Here is a 15,114-nt window from a genome sequence, read left to right as displayed (position 1 = left end):
CAATCGCAATCTTTAAGAGCGACACGAAGAGCTGGATTGACAAAGCTATTTTGTAAAAGCTCATTTGAAAATTGCACGGTGGTCTCTTTGTTTCACTCACCTTTTTAGCGTTGGTTAAAACCAGGTTCTTAGCCGAGGTCTTCTGCTTAACAGACTGCAAAAAAAAGGACGGTTAATAAACCTAAGGAAATGCCATCAAACACGAAGCCATCCATCTACCACGTAACCTGTGAAAAAACCATCGCAGGACGTTCACTTTTGTCCATTTCTATGCGCGTACGAACCTTCGGGATCTCCTTTTTGGCGATTGTGAGCCACAGTTTGCGTCGTCGTGCGTTCAGCTGTTCAACAGTGAGATGCTTTTTCTTCACCACGGGCTGCGGGGCGTCGTGGGAGAACTTAGCAAAGACCTTGGTAACATAAGGACGCTCTTCATCCAGAAATTCTCCTTCTCCCCTTTTCTTCTTCTTCTTCACTTTTTTCAGTTTGGCTGAAAAAAAACAAGGTTTTTTTTACCATTTTATCCACTGCTGCGTCGACATGATCTTGACTTCTTATTTGCTTACCCTTAAATTTCTTTTCATCTTTAATTTTCTTTTTCTTCGGACCCAGTAGGTGACGCTGTTGCTCATAGAACGGGTCGTGAGTCGACAGGAGCCCGGTGCTGTAGTACTGATACTGATAAAGCTGTAAGGAGAGATGTACGTAGTAAACACAATGATTCAATCAGGAAAACATACGCCACGAGTGCTCTTAATATTAGTCGGGAATGCCTTTGTGCGTTTGTACCTCTCGGTCGGAGTAGAACTTGCTCTGATGCTGCCGTGTGTAGCGATGTAGCCTAAGCATGTTGTGCAGCTCCTCTCGAGACAAGCTGAAGTCAGCGTCATCGGAGTCTGTGTCCGAGTCTGTGGTGTCGTCACTCAACAGGATATTCTGCAGAAGACAGAGGAGAAGGCGTAACCAAGAGGGGCTGAGGGTGTGTAAGACAGGTGGTCAAACACAGCACTGAAATGGTCCAAACAAGAGGGTACAGGGAGCAGATTTGACTTGTGTGTTTAATCTGTGGTCCAACAGAAATACCTTGAGCCACTTCCTGTTCTTCTTCAGCTTGGAAAAATTGTAGAGGCTTGTTTTGTCTGCCTTTTGGTCTGTTGAATTTAAACAGAGGATGAGATTGCTTTATAAATAAGTTGAGTTGTGCGTGACCTAGAACATGTGAATAACACAAATTTTTTTTTAAAAAAAGGCATTTCTAATGTCTGCCGTACCTTTTCCTTGCAGGAGCACTCCGTTAAGGGGTTTGCCCTCTGGGAGCCCGTCCCCTGGCTCACATGGCTCACTCTTCACTGTCAAAGCCGCGTGTTGAGCGGAGAGATCCAAGGAAAGCCCTGGTCCCAATGCACCATCACTGTCATCACTATCATCACTACAACAGAAAAAAGAACTATGTAGCTGTAAGCGGACTTTTCGGATCTTGCACATTCAGCTCCCCTTTGTCTGTACCTGGTTGTGTCTCTATTAAAGATAGCAGCCGTTTGGCGCAGAAAACTGTCCAGCTTCAGGGATCTTTCCAAGCGCTGCAGATACAGAGGTTTGGCCAGGCCAGAGGCCCCTGATGCCCCCACCTCTAGCCGGCCGCCCTGCCCTGACGCCATGCAGCACAGACTCCTCTGTCCAGCAGAGCAGGAGCTTTCACTGCAAAGGACAAGGTATGAAACGAATAGGACGAAATGGAGGGGCAAATTAAGATGAGGTCAGAATAAGCAGCACAGGAAATCATGGAATAGATGCAACCCTACGGTTTTAATGTAATTTACCTACCAAAAACTGGAGGTATGATGATTTCTGCCACTGAAAAAGAAACAACGTAAAATGCCTCTAAATAACTCAACAATTTGTCATGGTAACAAAATGTCCAGCACATTATATGCTTACCTCCAAAGTAAGAGATGGCATTGTTCTTTATTCCAAGATTAATGATCGGACAACAGTGAAAGAGCCTGCAAAAGAATAATCCAAGTCACTTTCGGACAATAACAAGTTTTATGGTGCATTTTCTTTGCAAATATCAGAAAAATGTAAACAACTAAAGGGAAAAGCAGCTTTCTGTACATCGAGATGTTTCTAAATCATGCATATTTTCTGTGTTATTAGTGCAAAGACTTCATTAAGAGAACTGTACCAATTGCCCTCTGTTTCCCCGCACAGTTATGTTATGTTAACTTATTTTAGTTAGTCGACAGATTAGAAAGTAACAGTATAAATCAAAAAGTTTGGATTTTACTAACAACTGAACATCCCTGAACAGTTAACACATATTTTAAAATGTCTTAAGAAATAAATGACTATTCACCGATTTTGTATGATCTAAATGTTTTTGTAAAATGCATTTTTTGAACAACAATCACTTTATAAAATGAAAAACAAGCACAAAATGTAACCTGTACACATTTTTTTTTGCATTTGTTACCGAGACTTGGAATATATGGCGCCACTGGCAATCACAATTTTAAGCTCATTGCTGGCCAGGTTTAAAACCACTGATCTTCCATTTTTTGCCTTTCTAAAAATATTTTTTGTTTATTTTTGAGTTGTTGTAAATGTTGGATGCCGGCGTTCTGCCGAAAGGCCTAAGACCGTCACCTAAAATGTATCTTTCTGACATTTAATGGCACACAAAGCTGAAAAATGCCTTGGCAATGTGACGATCTAATATTCCAAAGGCGTTATTTCTTTCATACATTCAACACCTGCAGTGCCAGCATGACCGAGTCGTAACCGTGTTTTACAATAGGCAGGTGAGTCTTTAACAAATGAACGGATCCATTGCATTTCCTAAGAGCTGTACTATGGTTTGCCAACAGAAAATTGTCCTAGAAAGACTGTATGGAAGGCTTTTCTATGCAAACGTTGGTTCTGCTTTTCTGTGCTTTTGTTTCAAATGTTCTTGGTCAAGGCCAAGAACAGTGGTTTAGTGTGCAGTATAAAATACAGGTTGAAAAGCACCTCTTCAGACTGATCCAGGTCAGAATGAAACTAAATTGTCGAGGCATAAAGTTTGCACCAGTCTCAGCAGATTTCTAAGGCTTTCTTCTCCAAGTCACTAGAAGCGTAGTGAACGTTTTTTTTCAAAAATAGTATATATACAGGGCATATTTTGTGTTTATTTGTACTGCTGCTTTTCAATAACTTTCCTAATTTCCTTGAAATGTATACATTATGCAGTAATTGTTGATGGTATTCAAAATTGTTTCTACAATGCAGGGATGCCAGGACCTGTGAACCTGATGACCTGCTGTTGCTGTATACTCTTGGATCATCATTTTATATTTAGGCGTATATATGGTGACTTTGAATGTGTCAGTTAATGGTAAATCTGAAATAAATCACATTATTTAATAATAAATAATCGTTACATGTATTCCATTGACTTCACTGGAGTTCTCTGCTTTACTTGTGGAAATATGCCAAAAACTAAAAATGAACGAAAACAAGAGTTTACCCATATTTTTTTGTACAACGAATGAAAGCCGAAAAGTACTTTTTAAGAGATAAAATGTATTTGCATGACGTTTTTCGTAACTATATTATGATTAGCGAGCGACAGCTAATCCAAGCTAGTGTTGGTGAGTGGTTGCTAGCTAACCTGCTTGTAGCATACAAGCTAACGACCGTTAGCTGCATCCGATAACAGATAGTGGTTAAAAGGGGTCATGGTGCTGGTACACTCATGCACTGACAACTGTCTGGTTTACGTTAACCACCCGGGTTATGTCATATAACAATGGTGGTTTATTAGACATGTCGCCTTTTTTTACGGAACGACTTACTTAGCAATACCTTCTTCAATATAGCTTTTAATTATTACTGTTAGCCAGTTAGCTTATCAAACATCAAGGTGCTCTGACAGAGACGTCGTCTCACGCCATAAATATAAGGTATTGAAATCGGCTCTGTCTCTTTAAGGCCACCACCTCCCTGCCTAAACAATGTATTATATATCAGTTTAATAGCAATTCATTAGTTTGCTTGCCGTTGCGATGCAGCAACAGCGAGGCCCTCCGCCTGCGCCTTTCGTACCCCTGTAGCGGGCAAAAGCAAAGGCTTGGAAGCCTGGTGAATGAGTGATCCCCATCTTTTAATTCTTTCTCCCTTCTGGCCATCTTCCCCATTGCTCCTTCGCCATAACAACCACTGTGGAGTCTCTCACCTCGGCCCCGTGTGCCCCTTTCAGTCTCTCTCGGCGCTGCTGCCGACTCTCGGTTCTCTGACTCCAAAATGGCGGTTTGAGGCGCCGAGCGAGTCTGTGAGCTTTGAGTCGGCAGCAACAGCAGAGAGGCGGCCACTTTCTGTTACTGAGAGAGTAGAGACACGACGCCATGGCGAGGTTACAGCAAGGAGCAGGCATGTTAATCGCTTGTAGAGCGCGGGACACAAGTCTGTCAGTATCTATGAAGGCACAACGTCGACGAAATATTCCAGGACTATTTATTGCTGATAAAATTACATGAACTACCAACAAGCATGGCTTTTGGGACCGTATATGTACATAAAATAGAAATGCATCGATTAATGTTCGATATCGATTAATAGTGTCTGCACTCTGCGAAGATAACCGAGCTACGTCCTACGTCATCAAAAGGGAACTCCGTTTTTGGTAAGGTCAGGCAGCTGTAAAATTGTACACCAAGTCATTGAATGTTTGTCTTTTTTACTATTATCTATGTATATTGTCTGTTTAATATACAACTGTAATGTAAAAACTTGAGATATTTTTCTATGTAAAATATAGAAAAACAGAATTAAATGATTTGCAAATCTCATAAGCCAATAACTAATTCACAAGAGATCATAGAAATCAGCTGATCTTGAATTTCATAGCAGCAATCAGTCTCCAAAACATTGGGATGGGTGGGAATAAAAGGCTGGAAAAAAAGGAGATAGTAAAAAGAAATAGTTGGAGGAACATGTTGCAACTAATTATGTTAACTGGCAACAAGTAAGTTACATGACTAGGCATAAAGAGAGCACCTCAGAGACACAAAGTCTCTCAGAAGATGTGCAGAGGTTCAGCAATCTGCTAAAAAAACTGCATGCTCTGCATGGGCTCAGAGAACACTTCCACATGCAAATAAATGTTCAAGTTCGATCTTGCAAATAAGAAGTCATATGTGAACATGACCCTCAAAGGCAGTTATATTCTCTGGGCCAAATTATTTAAAATGGACTGCGGCAAAGTTCAAAACTATTCTGTGGTCAGGCGATGTCATTTGAAATTCTTTTTTGGAAATCATGGATCTTGCATTCTCTTGACTAAAGAGGAAAAGGACAGTCAAGCTTGTTAATGTAACTCAGTTAAAAAATCTCTGACGGTATGAGGGTGCATTGATTCCAATGGAAATGGAAACTCTCGCATCTAACAGGTTTTAGAACACCATATGCTCCCATCCAGACGACGAGGGAAGAGGGAATCCAGCAGCGGTAAAACAGACACGTTGCTGCCAAGATGAGCATTGTAAAATATCTCCCTGTCAAGATCTGACATGTTTCCTATGTTCTACTGCAAATAAAATTTCAGTTTATGAGATCTGCAAATCGTTGCGTTGTATTCATTTGACATAATATTAAACGCCCCAACTTTTTTGCAATTGCAGTTGTAGAATATTTATAAATAGATGATGTAAATCAACTGGATATCTACATAAAAAAAGTGTACAAAGCCTACATACATTAAATTAATGCATTCGTTAAAATTTATGACCCCTCATAACCTCATTATTATTCATCTTGGAGCATACTGTTGGGAGTTGGAGGGAATCCAAACAATGACGGCTTCCATCCCAGAGGCCTGCACTCGAAACTGAGCTCAGGCTTCAAAACCATCAATTACTTTCTCTTCCTGTTCTTATCCACGTCGTGTTTGTTCTTGTTGAAGGATGCATAGAACCCGACCTCAGTACAGCTTAGAAATAAAACGCTATGTCAAATATTTATTATTTATTACAGTTTAAATAGAACAATTTCTCCATTAAGTCTTACCGCGTCACAGTTGAATTTCTAAATGCATTTATTATGAAATACGTTTTCATCTTCCCGTTAAAACTGTTAAATGAACACAGACTGTGAGACTGAACTTAGCAAGGGACACACAGATATCCATGTGGATGTTTTGATATCGATGTGCCAAACAAGAACATAATCTAATGCAGTTAAACAGGTATAGTGCAGTTCTATTATTAGACATTCAGGCACATGTATGTACTGTACAGTCCTGGAAATGTCTGGCATCGCTTTATAGTCTCAGATCATTGCTCACAATGTCAATTTAAGTCCATTCTCAACTAAAGACCTCCATGCGAAGTGCAAAAATCGTTCCAGCATCTTCAAAAACTGACAGCAAGCTGGAGCTTAAGTTTTCAGCAGTAGGCACTACCAACAGGCAATCGGGTGAATGTCCGTTTCCACTGAATGGATCACCCCAATGGACGATGCACTTCGTCTCACACCCAAAATGAAGAGAAATATTTATTCACAGCCAGCTGGATTTCTCTTCCTCAAATTTCTTCGGATCAATGAAAGGCTTGTCGATGGATTTGATCATCAGTTCGCCACAGTACGCGCACTCCGACGCGATGATGTCATCAATGTCAGATATTATTTGTTCGCGGCTCGTGCCAGCATTGCCCTTGCCCAGACTGGAAGTGTCTCCTTCTTCTTTTGCGGCCGGACGGTGGCGTGACTTGGATTGTGTTGTTGCTGCCAGCTTTTTCTGCAGCTCCTCCAGGCGACTCTGTTTGTAGGCCGACAAGTGAGGCGTCACTTCCTACAAAGGCAGAAGAAGAAAGAATATCATCACCATGCCAGCGCTGAGAGTTTCAGAATTTTTCTTTAGGAGGACGTTTTGCCAAAAATTGGTTACCTGTTAAAGAAAAGCTAAATATCTTGTGTGCAGTGACATATAATGATGCCATGAAGTGTTTGTATAATGACTGATAAGGCGGTATGAAAGCCCCGTTTACCTGAAACAGGCAGTCATAGTGGAACATGTGTCCACACAGGAACAGGTAGAAGGGCCTGTTGAGCAATGGAAAGTCACACCCAGCACACTTTTCTTGAGAATCCACAACACCATACTTGTTCCTCATCTCCTGGATGTCCTCTCTGATTCGTTTGGCGCTTTCTGTGGCCTCCTCCATCTCTTGCTTTAGCTCTTCGATGTGCTGGTTGTACTCCTCCAGGGAACTGCAGATGGCCTCCTGAGAAACCCCAATGAACAAAAGATAAGGGGACATCCACTTTAAGGGATATACTGCATGTCATTTTTTTGTTTTAGCAGCATAGTGAGCTCACCTTCACTACTCAAGGGAGATCATTAAAGAATGAAGCGCAACAGTCAATTCACAAAGAAAGAAAATAAGAGACGTGCTTGTTCTGGTAACAGACCTTAAAGTGGTCAATGGTGACAAAGTCTGGAAAAAAAGGCAGGATATCTTCAATCTTCAGCAAGTCGCAGCTGGACAGGCAGTTCATGGCTTTCTTTACATCTTTCTCCTCCTGCACCACGTGTCTGGCGATCTTCAGCCAAAGCTTTTTCCTCATCTCCTCGTCATCCTCAGGCAGGTCGGCACAGGACTTGGCCAGGTCTACATCTACCTATGGACAACGGATTCAAAAAACAAAAACTAAACATAAGAGACATTTGTAAAATTTAGTCAAGTTTTGTGAATAAAAAGCTTCTTTCTTTTTTTTTTTTCCTCTTTACATGCAGAGCTGACCTGAGTACAGTCATCACTTACTTGTAAAGCAAGATCCACTGCCTCCTCGTACAGTTCCATGATCCTATAAACTAGCACACAGGCCCGGAGGTATCCATGCTCGGCACAGAGCCTGAGGGCGTACTTCAGATCATAATGGATCTCTGAGGCGTGGGTGCCAGCCTGCTCCAGATACCACAACAGTGAGTCTGGCTTGTACTTTGCATAAAGCGAGAGCAGGTAGTTATGAATGGCCTCCTCCGTCACGTTCAGCTCATACACGCAGAACTCCATGTAGCGGATGGTTTCACTGATCTGCTGGGTGCTGCCCATCTGGCTGTAGTTCATCAGAGCCGGGATGAGCTTCTTAGGATCCAGCCTCTTGCCCATCTGAATCCACGCGTCTACCACATTTTTGGGAATGTGCTGCATGAGGACAGGGGAGAACTTGTAAAAGAGCTTTTCGTCGCAGTGCTTGGCGAGCACTTCCAGTGCAGCGCTGTAGTTGTCATGCTGGCAGTGGTGAGATATCACCCTTTCGTAGTCCTGCATGACCACTGAGAAGTAAACCATGTCGTCCACGTTGCCGTGGCTGGCCAGCAGGTCGTAGATGGTGCTGCGGTTGTTGAACAGGCACTCCTTGTGCTTGGAGCTGCTCATGAACTGGCGGAACTCATCGCGAGTCTCCTGGAAGATGATGCTGTTGCCATCACTCTCCAGCTGCCCGAGGCGGTTCAGGTAGAGTTCTGCTAGCCAGGTGACCAGCAAGGTGATCTGCGTTCTTTCACTCTGTTTGAGATTATTTAGCTTCTTCAGCAAGAACTCCTTCAAGGCCTCCTCTTGTTTGGCTTCGATGAACTTGAGGGCAATCTCTTCAAAGTAGTTCTGTGTTAGCGCGTAGCACTTGGCGCTCTCCAGGTATCGCTTATTCTGGAAGCAGTGCTCGGCCTCTTTGGCCAGCACCATGTCCATGCACTCAGGACGGTCACGGCAATACTCTTTGGCTAGGTCAAACTTATTCATGCTCATGTACATCTGCCAGACGTCCCTGGCCTCGCGCTGAATGTGATATCGGAAAACTGCCCGCTCGGTGTAGATCCACACCAACCCACCCACTGGGTCTTTGATCATCCTCTTGAGGGTGCCAAATTTATCTGGGAACACATCCTCATACACCACCTGTCCATTCAGAGTGCAGATGGCCTTCACTCGGTCATGGAGCAGGAGCAGGAAGTGGAACTGTGTTAGCACTATGGAGATGGGTCTGTTGGCACTTAGATCAATGTCAGGAGTGTACTCCCATACCTGTTTAATTGACAAAGATGAAATACAGAACTCAGGAAATATATAAAACAGAGATAAACACAACACGGGTAAATGAGGAGGGTTAGAACTATATAAAACATAGAAACTTTTAAAAAAAAACTCCCATACAGAGACATATTTACCTGCACATCACTTAGCAGGGAATCAGGTCTGACGTAGTCTAGCTGACCATAAAGAACTCCATTACCCATCATCCAGGCAAACGCCTTCGGGGAGGTTCGAAGCTTTGAAGTGTAGAAGGTGATTTCGCTGTATCCCATGTTGGCTGGGAACTCCTGAAAACTGGGCAGCAGGTCCTGGTTCTGGTTGAAGATGGAGCTGAAGCCTTGCTGCTCCGATCCCTCTGGCACCTTGCCTACAAACTGGAAGAGGCGTTTGCGGGTGGTGGCTATGATAAAGTATTTGTTTTCAAGGCCTCGTTCTATCTCCAAGCAGCAGACTGGTGCAGGTTTGCCATCCTCCTCCAGGGAGTGGACCTACCTCAGGAAAAAAAAAAAAAAACAGTACATACATGTACAAGTTAAACATGTGGGTCAATCTCTTTCAAATGTGGCTTCATTTTCTAAACATTATCAATACGTGATAAAAACTGACAATATGTCGGACCTGTCTGAAGTATTGATCTGGATTTGTGTTGAAGAGGCTGCCCTCATTTGCAGAGATCTCGGCCTCAAAGATGATGCCCTGACTGGTGCCAACCAGGATGGGTCCTGTGCTGGTCTCATTGCCCAGCAGCTTGTTCCAGCCCACGCTCTCAATGAGGTGGCCCCTCCAGCGGGACAGACTGCGCACCTTCTGGGTGTTCCTATTGAGGTATAGGCACTCACTGGTGCTCAGGCTGATAAGCAGATGGGAGCCTGCGATGGCAAAATGTGGAGGATAGAGCTGTTGTTTTTAATATGTCAGAACCATGACACTGCAACACTAATCTTATGAATTATGCAGAGCAGTTGGATGTACAGCTTGAGGGCCGAGGGCAAACTGTAATAACAAGTTGCCTAATTACGTTTTTTAGACAAATCTTTGTGGTTTCGCTCACCTGTGGGATCCAAGAACAGTCTATGCACTTTGCTGTCGTCTTTCCTTCCCAATTCAGTCTGATTGGGCTGATCTGGTTTGGCCAAGTCAATCCTGCAAGTAACAGGAACAACTCTTAATTCAAAGTAATCAAATCAAAAACAATGCAAACACCAATAATTAATGCTACGTTTCCCGTATTCTTAATAGCGCTTTTTGCCTCAACAAGGTGTCCTTTCCCAGACTCATGCATAGCTGATTGTTGCAGACCGCCAGATGGTTAATCTTCTCGGGTGGAGTGAAATCGATCCTCTGTTTGTTGAATATCGGCTTCTCTTCCTCCAGTCTCACGTTAACAAAGCCTTCAATGACAAAAACCGGTTCGTGTAAGCATAAGCGGCGCAGCTACTACGTGGCTAATGATGGAAGGGGGCGACTTACCTGAGTGCGTTATCCCGATGTTGGCAGGAGACAAGCGGCTATGCTGCTGCGAACTTTGTCTGACGTTTTGGGAGTCCTCGTACTCGTCGAGGATTGAAGCCATGATTAAACGTACAACGAATAAAACAAAAAATTATTCAGAAATCCCCCTCACGTAAAATGACTGGCGAGGAGTCAATCCGAAGACGACATGCCAAAGAAGCTAGTGTTTGGCTAGCTAGCTACAATAACATCTACCAGTTATCGGCTCACTAACGTATTTCCTTTCTTCGCGCGCGTCTTAGCTTAGAGGAAATATGGACATCATACGTTTTTACTCAGCAGTATCAACATGTGAATATAAGAAAATCCAACCATTCGGGCTACAATAGCATCCAGTTTAGCTTCCGAGGACACTGCACAGGGTGGACCATCCTAATCAGGTGATACATGGAATCATGTGATCTACTTTGAAGTAGTGCCGTCTTTAACAGTAGGGGGCGCACTTTGTCCGGAATTAGACGTTTGTTTTGAACCGTTGAGGAAGAATTGTGCAGAAACCTAAAAAAACTTTTAAAAAACTCAAGCTCAGGGGTATACATGCGATTGAGTTTTGTACTAAACTCACCTTCAGTTATTATGGCAATGCAGACATATTGAAAGTCTATGGAAGGGCTGAATATATACATATGTATTGTTTTATTGTTATGAGTTTTTAATTTGCAAATGTGCCTTTGTTTGTGTTTTCGTCGCTTTGAATGAATGGTAAATAGAGGTCTGTCGTGTTATGATGATCAACCTGATCATTCTCCCAGCAATATATCTCACATTCACAAATTCAAATGAAATAATTAACGTACTGTATTTAGAGATGAAAAATGTCGCTATTTCTATCTGTGTGTCCATCTAAGTGCTGCTCTCTGTCTTCCTTTTCTCGGTGGGAGTGTCTATGCAAATCACAACCTGTTTGAATAGCATCATCGTTCCTCCCAGCACATGTTGCCTGTCCTCAGGCTGAGTCGCGTTCTTCAGTCATTGACGGACATTCAGCCAGGCGACAGTGTACGTTGCAGACCCACAAGCCAGCTGACGCTCAGTGTCTTCTTTCACGCACACTTGCAGAGGGAGAGTTTACAGACAGGCGTTTCATGCTCTGCTCGACATGCCACCCCAGATGGATTACTTTTACCACGAGTCCCGAGTCCCCTCAGCTTGCGGGCTTACCCGGGAAGATGAGCTGGATCCCGGTGTCATCAGCTGTATGCTGGTCGGAGACGGAGAAGTCGGGAAGACGAGCATGATTGTCAGCTACATCTCCAATGGATACCCGACAGAGTACAGGCAGACAGGTTTTGATGTGTTCTCCGGTGAGTTATTTTGACTTAAACTATTCCATAGAAAAATTTTTGTCGTTTTTATGGCAGCTAAACATGATGTGTTATTATTATTATTTATTTTGATTAATGTGACATAAAGTTAAGTTTGCTGAAACTCACTGATTCTTCTTTGTGGTTTCCAAAAGGTCAGGTCCAAGTAGAGGGATCTCCAGTCAGAATTCAGCTTGTAGACACTGCTGGACAGGTATGTCAACAATTTTTTTTTTGTGTTTTTGATTGCAGATAATGTAAAGAGAAAAAATATCCCTGGGGTGTTTTAACTTGGAGTTCTAAAATCACATCTGATGAGTGTCAAATTATATGTTAGACACAGTTGTTTATATCCAATTTCCACTGCTGTTTTTTTTCGTTATTATAAGGCTTGAATTTTGACTACAAACTCTGCAATATCCTTGCTTAAGTCAGTATGTGACTCATTAACAAGATGTCTCCTTGAAAGTTATGGCTGATCTTTCCCTCTCACTTTAGTGAGTCACGCTCAGTCAGCTTTTCCTCCATCATGTCTGTACAGAGTTTGATTGACACTAATCCTTTGTCTGTTCCACGCAGGAAGAGTTTGATGAATTCAGGGCTCTTTCCTATGCCCACACGGACGTCTTCCTCCTGTGTTTCAGCATGGTCAACCCCACTTCCTTTCACAACATCACCACCAAGTGGGTCCCAGAGATCCGGGCCCACAATCCGTCCTCGCCCATCATTCTTGTCGGGACTCAGCTGGACCTGATGCTGGACGTGAACGTCCTCATCAATTTGGACCAATCTAATGTTAAGCCAGTCCTGAGCTCCCGGGCCCGGAGCATGGCGGACAAGATCAGGGCAACAGACTACATTGAGTGCTCATCACTCACGCAGAAGAACTTGAAGGAAGCATTTGATGCGGCTATCTTTGCTGCAATTAAGAACAAAGCCCGCAAGAGCAAGAAGAGGAGATTTTCAGACAGGCGCACTAAAGCTTTCTCCAGGTGCAGCTGGAAGAAGTTCTTCTGCTTCGTCTGAACTCTTCATGTCAACCCTGTGGGTTGTGAACAAGACTTTTAATTTATCCAAATGTCTTGCTTTCACTTTCATCACACATATGATTGATGGCATCCTTTTTTATTTTTACAAAAATGAGTTTTGCCTTGGATGCCAAAAGTAATGGGGACTTACGTCAAGAGGATTCTTCGCCATTCACAGCTGTTTCACACCACATCAGACTGATGCATATTCAGTGTTTGATACAGGACAGCAAGAAACAGATCTTCCTGTTTTTTTCCAAAATGTATGTGTATCTACAATGCTGCAACACTTCGGGGAGAGGTGCAGTCATACGAGACTTCAAGGGGTATAAACAACTTGCAGAACCCAGCCACAGAGAGAAAATCCAGGCCGATATGTAAAAAGCTGTGAATTTGCATGCTGCGCTGCCACTGGCTGCAACCTTTAAAGCAAGCGAGGGGAAAACAAAAAGTGTCAGGACTGTGTGTTTGGGCAGATGGGTGTGTGACTGCACCAGCCTATTTATACACAGCAGCTGCATGTTCTGCTCGCAGTGAGACTTGCTGCATTCTTACCTCTTTGTGAAAGCTTCCCCGTCTGGTTTGGTTGGGTGTTTTGAAGCCTTCAAGCGAGCCAGCTAAGAATCTTATCAAGCCTACCATTTGTTTTTGACCAGACTTTTATCACCTGGTGATACACGGCAGGAGGATTTTTTGTTTTGTTTGAGGCAATCACAAAGATGTGTATCTTCACTGTCTTAATCTTTCAGTCAGGAGAGGAGCTGGTTTGAAAATCCTCTTGTCTGCGGTGCAAAGTAGCAAGAGAACGGTAACCTTTGGCTTTTTGTCCCTGACTCTCATCAATCTGCATGTGTAAAAGCAAGCCCTGTAGGAGGCTCTGCCTCCACCGTGCAGATCCTCCTACCACCACCATCAGCCTGCCTTATTCACCTCTTACTGTCCACAATTTACCCCTGATCCCCTGAAACCCAGTGAGTGCAGAATTAGAGGGTGCTTAACAACCTCTATGTGAATGTAACTGTAAGAAAATTCTCCTTTAGAAAGTAATGTTTTGCCCTGCAGCGTATTAAGATATGATGCTTGTGAAAGTGTAAATAAGTGTGGGATTTGCTATGCTTCTTATAGAAGCCAAATTGATGTTTCTTTTTATTGAAACAGGTATGTTAGTGAAATATTTGATAAGGCAAAAATGAGATATCACTGTCTTACCCCGCAAACTATGTTTTTGCTACATCTTTACGTCACTGTCACTGATCTCAACAAACACATTCCTCTAACTTGTGTGTCTTTTTTACATGGTGGAGTGATGGGATGTAAATAAACTAAGAGAAACTTCCATGTCTGTGTTATGTATATTTTTAGAACAGCTTGCCTGCAGTGTTGTTACTTTGCAGTTCACAACCACTTATCATGTGTGATAGTAGCAGTTAATTTACACTGAAGGACACACTCATCAGCTCACTCACAACTCCACCAGGTAGTTTTCCTGAACCACCTCTCCATCCAAACATATGATAAGTAACCTCAGGCCTCCCGCTGTGCACTGGGTTGGCCGGCTCTAATGCAATCCACATGACTGTTGATGGGGTATGGCAGTGCCATGCTGTGACTGATTGCTGTGTCTGAATGTTTCTTTTCCAACGGGCTGGGGAACTGTGAGAGTGACATGTCACAGGAAAGTGATTGAGTCGGATTCACAGATTAAGAATAAACATCATCAGCAGGCTTTTCTTCTTTCTTTTTTTTTACAACAACAATGGAGTGCTGGGCATTGCCTCTAAAACCTAAAAGCATCGTTGGCTTTTGTCTGAGAGGGGAGACTCAAATCCACATAGATAGGTCTGTTATGCTCATTTATACTCTGAGCTGGGGGAAAAAGAACGTGGACAGAGGGCTGTTTCTGCCACGGCACAAAGTGAGGATGAGTTATGAAATATTTCAAGACCTAACAGCTCTGCAATGTACTTGTCTCGAGCTGGGTGAGTCACAACTGAGCTGGAGGATAAAAACACACATCACCCCAATACATCAGCAATCTGTTTACCATTAGTCAGTGTACCATCCATCATGTGGTTTTGTGTCAGGGCTCTGTTTGAACTTCCGTTGTCAGTGGGTTAGTGTGGGGCATCCTGCGTCTGACCTCATATGGAGAGGTCACAGGAGGGTGCTGGTGTTTTGTCATCTGACACCCTGTCACAA

The 15,114-nt window shown here is 43.1% G+C and overlaps 3 protein-coding genes across 4 annotated transcripts in view; 1 reads left to right on the top strand and 2 right to left on the bottom strand.

The window, feature by feature from the left end:
- The window catches only part of ino80 (INO80 complex ATPase subunit), a 34,793-nt gene extending 30,407 nt beyond the window's left edge, over positions 1–4,386 (bottom strand). For both annotated transcript variants that reach the window (XM_072362216.1, XM_072362217.1), the window contains exons 1-10: positions 4,214–4,386; positions 1,939–2,003; positions 1,825–1,854; positions 1,507–1,698; positions 1,272–1,429; positions 1,084–1,151; positions 790–936; positions 567–687; positions 285–490; positions 101–154 (exon numbers count right to left, since the gene is read on the bottom strand). In XM_072362216.1, coding sequence (XP_072218317.1) covers positions 101–154; positions 285–490; positions 567–687; positions 790–936; positions 1,084–1,151; positions 1,272–1,429; positions 1,507–1,658 — 906 coding nt within the window. In that variant the 5' untranslated portion in view covers positions 1,659–1,698; positions 1,825–1,854; positions 1,939–2,003; positions 4,214–4,386. The remainder of the gene's footprint in view (positions 1–100; positions 155–284; positions 491–566; positions 688–789; positions 937–1,083; positions 1,152–1,271; positions 1,430–1,506; positions 1,699–1,824; positions 1,855–1,938; positions 2,004–4,213) is intronic.
- A 1,594-nt stretch (positions 4,387–5,980) lies between these two features.
- Positions 5,981–10,985, bottom strand: vps18 (VPS18 core subunit of CORVET and HOPS complexes). The gene is made up of 9 exons (XM_072362212.1): positions 10,542–10,985; positions 10,321–10,462; positions 10,123–10,214; positions 9,690–9,940; positions 9,206–9,559; positions 7,800–9,062; positions 7,447–7,656; positions 7,023–7,259; positions 5,981–6,826 (listed from the first exon to the last, which is right to left on the bottom strand). Exons 1-9 carry the CDS (start codon positions 10,642–10,644, stop codon positions 6,533–6,535), a joined length of 2,946 nt encoding a protein of 981 aa, XP_072218313.1. The 5' UTR covers positions 10,645–10,985; the 3' UTR covers positions 5,981–6,532.
- Positions 10,986–11,501: 516 nt separating this feature from the next.
- Positions 11,502–14,251, top strand: rhov (ras homolog family member V). The gene is made up of 3 exons (XM_072362306.1): positions 11,502–11,887; positions 12,043–12,101; positions 12,467–14,251. The coding sequence occupies exons 1-3, from the start codon at positions 11,683–11,685 to the stop codon at positions 12,911–12,913; spliced, it is 711 nt and encodes a 236-aa protein (XP_072218407.1). The 5' UTR covers positions 11,502–11,682; the 3' UTR covers positions 12,914–14,251.
- The last annotated feature ends 863 nt before the right edge of the window (positions 14,252–15,114 follow it).

The sequence above is a fragment of the Leuresthes tenuis genome, unplaced genomic scaffold (assembly GCF_036924035.1).
Source record: "Leuresthes tenuis unplaced genomic scaffold, fLeuTen1.0.hap1 SCAF_13, whole genome shotgun sequence".
Lineage (NCBI taxonomy): Eukaryota > Metazoa > Chordata > Actinopteri > Atheriniformes > Atherinopsidae > Leuresthes > Leuresthes tenuis.
Note: the sequence above shows the minus strand (reverse complement) of the source record. Positions and strands in the feature narration are given on the sequence as shown.

Bases quoted from the DNA above. Each gene is read 5' to 3' on its own strand.
- vps18 (XM_072362212.1), bottom strand. From the start codon at position 10,644: ATGGCTTCAATCCTCGACGAGTACGAGGACTCCCAAAACGTCAGACAA. The intron at 9,560-9,689 runs GTCCGACATATT...TTCCTGAGGTAG, and splicing joins CAGATCAATACTTCAGACAG to GTCCACTCCCTGGAGGAGGA. The intron at 7,657-7,799 runs GTAAGTGATGAC...CGTTGTCCATAG, and splicing joins CAGTGGATCTTGCTTTACAA to GTAGATGTAGACCTGGCCAA.
- rhov (XM_072362306.1), top strand. From the start codon at position 11,683: ATGCCACCCCAGATGGATTACTTTTACCACGAGTCCCGAGTCCCCTCA. The intron at 11,888-12,042 runs GTGAGTTATTTT...GGTTTCCAAAAG, and splicing joins AGGTTTTGATGTGTTCTCCG to GTCAGGTCCAAGTAGAGGGA. The intron at 12,102-12,466 runs GTATGTCAACAA...TGTTCCACGCAG, and splicing joins TTGTAGACACTGCTGGACAG to GAAGAGTTTGATGAATTCAG.